General features: G+C 34.2%; 1 protein-coding gene across 1 annotated transcript; it reads left to right on the top strand.

Moving 5' to 3' along the window:
- The first annotated feature begins 479 nt into the window (after positions 1–479).
- Positions 480–3,325, top strand: LOC141682442 (uncharacterized). The gene is made up of 3 exons (XM_074487143.1): positions 480–665; positions 1,466–1,768; positions 2,905–3,325. The coding sequence occupies exons 1-3, from the start codon at positions 568–570 to the stop codon at positions 2,972–2,974; spliced, it is 471 nt and encodes a 156-aa protein (XP_074343244.1). The 5' UTR covers positions 480–567; the 3' UTR covers positions 2,975–3,325.
- The last annotated feature ends 5,693 nt before the right edge of the window (positions 3,326–9,018 follow it).

The following is a 9,018-nucleotide window of genomic DNA, read 5'->3' as shown; positions in this document are numbered from 1 at the left end:
CAATGGTAGAACCCTTAGCTAAAAAATACATATGACATACCATGATTATAATTATAAAGATTATCTAAAAATAGTATGCTTTTTGGTGCAAAACCATTAGCTAAAATTTTATTTTAGATAATTCATTGATATTGGTCATATTTGTTGAATCTCCGAAAACATGTAGGAATATGTCAAATTATTTGGTTATCATGTTAAAATAAAACATTGTATTTATATCAAATTAAAATAATAATTATATATTATTTTTAAAATATAACCAATATTATTGGCAACTGCGTTGAAATAAAATATATTGCAGGTTCATTAAAATTTTAGATAATTAGTATTTTAATAATCTAGCAAAATCATTATAGCCAACAATCGCTAAAGTTTGGAGATGGTATAGGTATAGCTCTGTATTGGATTAAAAATTGACATTAATTTCGGAATCTTTATTTTGGTTATCTTTTTTATAATAAATAGTCTATTTTTATCATATTCTCAAAAGAGGTTAGACATAAACTAGAATTGGACTTGTATAGAAGGAGGCAGGGGGAGAGAGATTTTGCAGAGAGAGAGAGAGAGATGTCGCTGGTAGATTACGCCTCTTCCTCAGACGAAGAAAACGAAGATAAACAACAACCCCCAACTCACCACAACCCAACTCGTCCTCCTCCAACTCAGTATCTTTCTTTTACTCTCCCCCCTCTTTTAATTTTTCTATTTTTTTTCTTCATTCTGTTGTCTTTTTGTATACAGTCTTTGTCTCTAACATATATTCTACCACCATTTTTTATTTATGAATTAATTTTGTTCACATAATTTAAATATATTAATGTGCATTTATCCTGTTTATGTATTAAATTGTCCATGAATATTAGCAGGATTTTGAGTTTGATTGGACATTACATTACAGACATTATGGTGTGCATATATGGTGAATTGGGGATGTCTTGGACCCATAGTAAATGAGCTCGAGCTTATGTGCTTTAATGTGTAGGGTTGTTTGTTAAATGAGCATGAGGTTCAACTTTGGTTTCTTAAGAATTACAAAGGGTTTCAAAGTTGAAACTGTAAAAACGCGAGCTTCTAATAACCAAACCTAAGATTCAGCTTTTAATAGCTGAGCCCAACTGAGACTTAATATTTACTCATAAAATATTTTTGTTTGCTTTAGTTCGAGCTTGTTAGTAATTGAGGTTAATTAACCTGAGTCTGGCTAAATATGCTCGAGGTTCCGTCTAAAGTTTTTTTTGATTCTGTACTTCAGTCACTTCGGATAGTTTAATTTTCTAATATAAACTTGGAAAACTGATAGTATTACATGTCTGTCTATGTAATGATTTTCAAATGGCTACTTGCTTTATGCAGAGACTGTTTGTTGGCATTTTTTTGTCTGCTAGTTTACGTGTACTGTTGCTCTTGGCCAATGCCATGTTGTAGACCATTTTCTTTTGCCTTAATCCGCTGTTCGTTTCTGCAGAAAAATTGGTCTCTCTGTAAATCAGCAAGCAGAAACTTCTTCTGGTCAAGCTGGGAGTTCCTTACCAAAACTACCTGGTGCTTCATTCGTCTTAAATTCCCCTCTTACATTACCCGGTATAATGAGAAGTGACCACTCTTCTAGAGTTGAAGCAGCTAGGGCTGAAAATGCAGCACGCAAGAGAGAGTCGAATTTAGCTTCCACAGACCGCCTTAGTAAAGTTCCGAAAGGAAATTTAATTCACTCAAGGAATCGTCCAGATACTTCTAGTGGTCTTTTACATCCCCCTCAACTTGGTGGAAGGTATGTTGATTAGATTTATGTTATAAATTATCAATATTCCTTGTTCAAAATTATGTTTGTAATGAATTTTCATGTTTATGTAGTACTACTACTATGTAATATGCCAAACAGCTTGTGTTGCTGGTGTATTTGATTATAAATTAGAATTATGCCAATGGTCATCAGATTATTTATAGTTCTTAGCAGTGTCGTCAAAGGCCAAATTAATCGAGAGGAGAGGTGAGACTAGGCTTCGTCGCCTCGATTGAACTGGGAGAGACGACTGCTGCCCTAAATTAGGCGAGGCTATAAATTAATCACGGCTTTGTCGAGGAAATCTTTTTTTTTTGTCCGGTTCTTGTAAAAATGACCAAAAAAAAGTCTTAGACGTAGAATGAAAGAGTAATGTTGATCTTCTTCTTTCTCCTTGTCTCTTCTTTTTCTCCTTTCACTCTTTGCGTTTCTGTTCTGGTCATTTTATCTCCTATTTTTAATCATATATTCTTCTTCCATTTTACTCCGACTTTGTTTTCTTTTCTGAAAAAAATATCTTTCCTTTTTTATACATTTTATATTATTATAATTTTTTTTTGCTAAATTAATTTTTTTTGTCAGGGACTTTTTGTATTATTTATTTTCTAAAAAATTGTTTTTTTACTTGGTTAATTTTTTTTTTAGTTCATTTAGACAAGAAATGTCTCCCTGTTATTTTTTATATGACTCCTATCATGTTGCCATATTGTTATTTGTGGTAGAGATGTCATTACATATGTTATGTGTGTCCACATACATTATCATAAGTTGCAACTCCAGTTTTGCATCTTCAACAAGCCAGTCTCATCTCCTGCCTCTCGACCAATTGATAGAAGACACTCGCCTTCCTCCTTAAATAATACTAGTTCTTACTCTTTAATTGTAGCATGTAAATTAAAAAGATGAAGATAGTAAGTTATGTTACTAAGGAGGAAACTCGAATATTGATGAATGAAACTTCGGAATTGTGATTGCTTCCAGGAGAATATAGTCGTTTTTTGTGTAGTTAAAATTGTAGCGGCATTTAATTTCATATAGAACTGCTTTTTTTCTTTAACCATTTCAGCTACTTTGCCTAGCAAAAGTTGATTTCACTGATAATATTGAATTTTGTTTTCTGGCAGGAGCAATGTTGTTACAGAAGATATAAGCAAGTTATTTGTAAAAAAACCTTTGGATCCCAAGTTCAACTAAATCCTTGTAGTGATAGTTTGCTTATCTGCCTATTCTAGCCGGGACTTGCAAAATGGCAGTTGACCAGCTGGTTAAAATTTAAGGTGCACCAGAAGGGTCGATGAAATGAGCACATTTCTTTGTATAACTAGAGTCGCACTTCTCCCCAGTTCCATGTAGTTTTGTGGACAACGTAACCAGCCTTTGTTTTATATTTGATAAAGTATCCGGCAATTGTGTTCTAATTTTGTCTCTTCATTCCTCTGTTATTAATTTGTTTGCACATCTGAACTATGTCAGTGATGTTTCTTGCAAAGTGGGGATGTTCACTTTTACACAAAAGCTGCTGATAAATTCTAGGAAAAGTACAAACCAACTGCAGCTTGATGTAAATAAACCTAGAAAATGTCGCCCAAGAAAATTTGTAAAATTCGCGATTAATTGTATATAATTGTGAACTTGTTTATCATCTATCTACCCCCTATAGGACCGGGAAATATCTTTTGCGTGTTCAGTGTTGTCAGATTTATTGGAGAGGGTCGCAAGTGTATATGTGCAAAACTCGGTTTCACTTCAATTGTTAATTGCATTATTCTTTTATTTGTCCAATTTCTAATCGTTATTTGTGGGAAAAAAATTAAAATCTATAAAGTGTAAACCTAAATACAATGATCGCAATCTTTTTCAAGATCATAATCAAGAACATGTACTCCTGCAGTCGCAGAGGAGTACATGATTCTTGATTAACAAATGTTCAAGAACATGTGCCAACTGGGCAAGAACAAATAATTAGAACCTAGCCATTGCTTGATATTTGAAGTTAGCTACTTAAATCATGAATCATTTACAGTAGAACTGAAGGGTAATACTGTATGTTGGATCAAGACAAGACGGCTCAAAGAAGTCATAATTAGAATAATTATGGAACATAATGTAAAACCCAAGAATGCCCAATTTGTAAGATAAAGCCCATTTGGGACTTGGTATAAATAGAAGACAACAACAACCTCATTCAAAGGGGTTGGCAAATTAAAGTAAATAGATCATCTCCTAAAATTATAGTCTTAATAATATAATAATATCGTAGGATTATCATTTGGCGCTAGAAGGAGCTTTGCTTTAACAGATCCAACCGGAAAATGATTGTGGAAGAGCTTGATCCGGTAACAGCCGAACCAACACAAGTGAAGGAGTTGACGGCAGAAATTGCCGCCGATCCCTCGACCTTCGATGGCCGTGAGCTTCCCAAGCAGTCGGCGTTAAATCCAAAATGTTTGTTTCCTCCACCTGAAGGCCCTCCTGAGGATCAGCCGGAGAGCTTGAAAGATACACGTCAAAGAGACAAGAAGCGAAAATCCGTCTCAGATCAGCGTTTTAGAATACAAACTGTAATAACCCCAATTTTTGGGAAATTTTGAAACCCTTATGAATAGTGTTTTTGCTGAATGAGAAAACTTTTCATGCCACACTATGTAGGGGTTCTGATATGGATATTCTGAGATTTTATTAGTACTTTATATGGGATATAAGTGTATGTAAAGATCGTCAGAATCCAAATCCGAACACTTTGATTTTTCCCGGAAATCCAATAGATACGGAAAGAATTGAGTATAAGGTAGCAGGATAAAAAGGATTTAAAATAAAGGATTATAATAGAGGATCATAAAAAGGAATATAATGTATTGAGAAAGGTTAAGGGAACCTAAGTAATAAGATCCCGGGTATGATCCTTCAAACGATAAACGAAAACGAAAGTTAAGCGAACCGTATAACAGATCAACGGTCATTAGGCAAACAATTAGGAAGTTAATCAAAGGGATTAGAGAGAGTGATGTCACCCAACCAATGAGAAGAGGACAAAGAGGGAAAGATGACATCACCTCATGACATGGGCATGACATGGGAAGGAAGGAGATGTGGTGGCTTTCTAACCACACAAAATCAAGGGCAACAAGGTAATTAACTAAATCAAACAACAAAAATCAACCAACCAAAAGCAAAACAAGGCAAAACACAAAAATCTCTCTTCTTCTTCTTCATGCGCTCGACTTCTTTTCTTAGAAATTGAAGATCCAAGCTCCACCACTTACTATTTAGCAAGGTAATTATTTAAGCTTCCCCATGGATAGTTACATACTTCCTATAAGTTTAAGCTTCTAATTCCAAGCCAATCTTTTTCTATAAATCATGGAAGAAGATGGTGAATAGTGTTTTTCAAGAAATAAAATTTGTGTTCTTGAAGTTTTGTTTAGATTAAGCTTGGATAAGGACTTTAAGGGTGATTCCAAGCCATTCTCTTGATTCTCCACTCTTCAAGGAAGGTATATCATCTCCAAACCCTAGATTCCTATGTATTATAAGATGATTTTGATTAGTAGGGTGATATTGTAGCTTGATGTTTGTGAGTTAGAGTTGGGATTGAAATGGTATTGAATCGGATTGGTAAATCTTGTTGTTTTGGTTAAAAGAATGTAGTATAGTTAAATTCAAGCTTAGGCATAAGTATGAATGTTAAAATTGAATTGGTTGGGGTTGTTATGATGTGATAAGGATGGATGTTGGTTGTATGTTGGATTTGAAGTTGAATTGGGTTGGTTTTGAATGGTTTTAAATTGGGAAATCGCGTAAACATAGCCGTCGTAATGTCCGATTTTCTTTAGACTATGTTTGTGCATAACATTAGGACCCGAGAACCCCCCGCTAGATTATGACCATTGCCATGTCTAGATAGCTCGTGTTACGAGCTTCGTTTTGATATGTAGTTCGTTCGATTCCGATGCACGATTTAGGAGAAACGACCGTTTCAAGTAACGGCGTTTCGCGAACGAAACTTTTCCCCCCGCCTTACTTTGAAACATAGGTTAAAGACCAAAAAGGGTTAATTAATGTATAAAACATTATGGTAAGTGTGTTAGGCAGTTGGTAAGACACTCGCGAAGGAATCGCTTTAAAACTCGTAAAGGTTAAATTATTAAAAATGGTGGAGCCGAGGGTATTCGAGTGACTTAAGCGAGTCAGTAAGCGCAAAACAAGCGTTAGAGTCTAAGTTAGTTAAAGTATAGATTTACAAGTGACTTTGGTTTAATTCCAACTTACTTGTTGCTTATAGGTTACCAGACTCGTCCAGAGCCATTCGTAACCCCCAAGTCGCTCAGGCAAGTTTTCTATCCGTTATAACTGTTGTTGTGATGTATTGGTGTATATGCATGATCTTGCGTTAAATGCATATTTATTATAGCAAATTCTTGCGATATATTGTAGCATGTTATATGGTATATATGCATGCCTGTTTCGTATTCTGGCTATATATCTGTTGATTCAGTTGATAATACCTATGCTAGAGGATAACGGTAATTTGATTACTTATACCCTTAGTATAGGGACCCAAAGGTGAAAATATTTTCTAAAACCGGGAGTCGAGGATCCCGAGTAGATTTTGTATATATGGATATATATATATATATATACTTATATATATATATATATATGGTCATAGTTTTCAAAACTATTAATCGAATAAGGTTTATTCGATAACTTTAACCTTATTTTATTATTGAATATTATTTCGAATATTATTCGAAGGCTTATAACTCCTTTATATTAAATGAATATTCTTTTGAATATTCATTCGAGGGCTTATGACTCTTTTATATTATTTATTGAATATTATTTTAATATTCATTCGAGGGCTTATGACTCTTTTATATTATTTATTGAATATTATTTGAATATTCATTCGAGGGCTTATGACTCCTTTATATTAAATGAATATTAATTTGAATATTCATTCGAGGGCTTATGACTCAGTTTATATTATTTAATGAATATTATTTGAATATTCATTTGAGGATCTATGACTCCGATTATTTGCTGAGTTATATTCTTTATTTTATTAAAGAATAAGGTGTCAATAATCAAACTTATTTTCGATTATTCAAATAAAGATAGTACTTTCATATAAGTATATCTTTGGTTATTTAATACTCGTTTCAAGTATAAGTTTTAATACTTCTACTTCAATTATTTTTATAAAGATTATTCTTTATGGGAATATTATTTAAATAATAATATTCAGACGTTTTCTAAATATTCTGGGGACTGATTTACTTCATTAAATCAGCTTTACTCCAAACACTCTTTAAAGTGTTTTCGAGTCTTCAAAATGATTTTTAAAAGTTAGAGCGGATCCCAAAACTCATTTTTATATTTAAGATCTTCAATTTTAAGGGGACTTGAATAATCGCTCAAAAATCTAAGGGATCCGGCTCTATGATGTATTTTATATTCGCAACAAGGTTGCAGTTTTGGTTAATGAATTGATTATTTACCCAAGGTTCGGGAAGTAAGTCCATCTATTGAGTCGGCATAAGCAACATGGGCTCAGTGGGCGTCCATGATAGTGTAAGTGGCTCAGTGGGAGTCCATCAAATGCATAAATGGCTGAGTGGCAGTCCAGCATAAGGTCCTATTGCGACCAGGGTGATGACCAGTGGGGAATTCGTCCATCTACTAGTAGAAAAGGTTACTTATGGGTATCTTTGCCTGATCAGCAAGATATCTGGTTTATGCCAAAAATTCTTTTCCTTTCCAAATTTATTGGATATTGCAAGTCTGTTCATACTTTACATGACAGAGGTTTTCAGGAAATGTATGGGAGATATATATGAATATATATATATATATATCAGAACTTAATGAAGTATATCATAACTTCATTTCCTTTAATAATATTGCAAAGATTTAATCTATTCAAATCTGGTCTTGTAGTCTCATCTATGTGATGAACTGTTGAAAGCTCATTATACTTTGAACAGTGGTAGTTCAAGTAGCTTTATAAATGATATAAGTGTAGTGAAGTATTTGGTAACTCCATCTTTTAAACTTATATCTAGTTAATAATTGTCTTATGAATGACAAAGATTTTCAGAAAAACGTTGAGACAAGGTTAGATATATGAGATCACCTTGCAACGATATTTTTATACAGTTATACACTGGGACTTTGTGTATATTATGCATGGAAGAGGACTTCCAATATTTTGAAAAGTATATATGTATTATATATATACTGAATATTTTGCGACTTCATCGCATTAAGATATCAACTCGGTTCATTTCTTTTGACCAAGACTTTCATGAGTATTATGAGTAGGCTCATATATTGTTAATCATTATACATATTATTTTGGTGGGCTTGCTGCTCACCCTTGCTTTCTTCTTTCATCACAAAACATCAGATAGATAAGATGAACAGGACCAAGCTCCCGATTCGCAAGCGATTAGGAGACGTTCCGCAGTTTTCTAGAAGCGTTGATGCCGCCATGGGTGAGGTAGGAGCTACCAATAGGCTAGGCTTTCAACTTTTGATGTACCAGATTTATGTATATTTATGAATTGTAATAATGGCAAAGAAAATGTAAATTTATTCAGAAAACCTTTTAAGGTGTATGGACAGATAATTGTGGAATAAAATGACTTGTGGTTATTTTTGGATGTTCATCTCTGAGACTATAACGTGTGGTGTGTGTGTTTATTATGGGGTCACCGTACAGAGTAGTTGAGTAATTATTAAGATTGGGTGTTATTAAGGGAAATGGAACTCGTGACAACCCGGATCCCCGACCCCGGATTTGGGGGTGTTACAGAAATGGTATCAGAGATAAGCGTTATAAACCTCAGAGATGATGGGACGTTAAGATAATAAGTTCACTAAGATAATAAGAACTCTTGCCAAGTTCATAGTCGGACTACCTAGCGTAGTACTGACAGTTAAAACCCTTATGGGAACCCCTATAAATATCGTGATAGTAGTGTAGTTCGTTATCGTACATGGTAGCGGGACTCCGAACCCTGAGGTTGAGGAGCAACAGCGCGATGATGTTTTATTACTAATTGGAGATCGGATTGTGGATCCGATAGAGTGTCCTAATGCAGGACCGGATGATGTTGATATTGAGGATGTAGCGGTTGAGGATGTTGTCCTAGAAGGGATAGTTGTTGAGGAGGATCCCATGGAGGATCCTGACAAGAATGAATAAAGGACCACTGATGAATTGATGACCATGG

The sequence above is a fragment of the Apium graveolens genome, chromosome 9 (assembly GCF_009905375.1).
Source record: "Apium graveolens cultivar Ventura chromosome 9, ASM990537v1, whole genome shotgun sequence".
Classification (NCBI taxonomy): domain Eukaryota; kingdom Viridiplantae; phylum Streptophyta; class Magnoliopsida; order Apiales; family Apiaceae; genus Apium; species Apium graveolens.
This window is presented reverse-complemented; position numbering and strand designations above follow the sequence as displayed.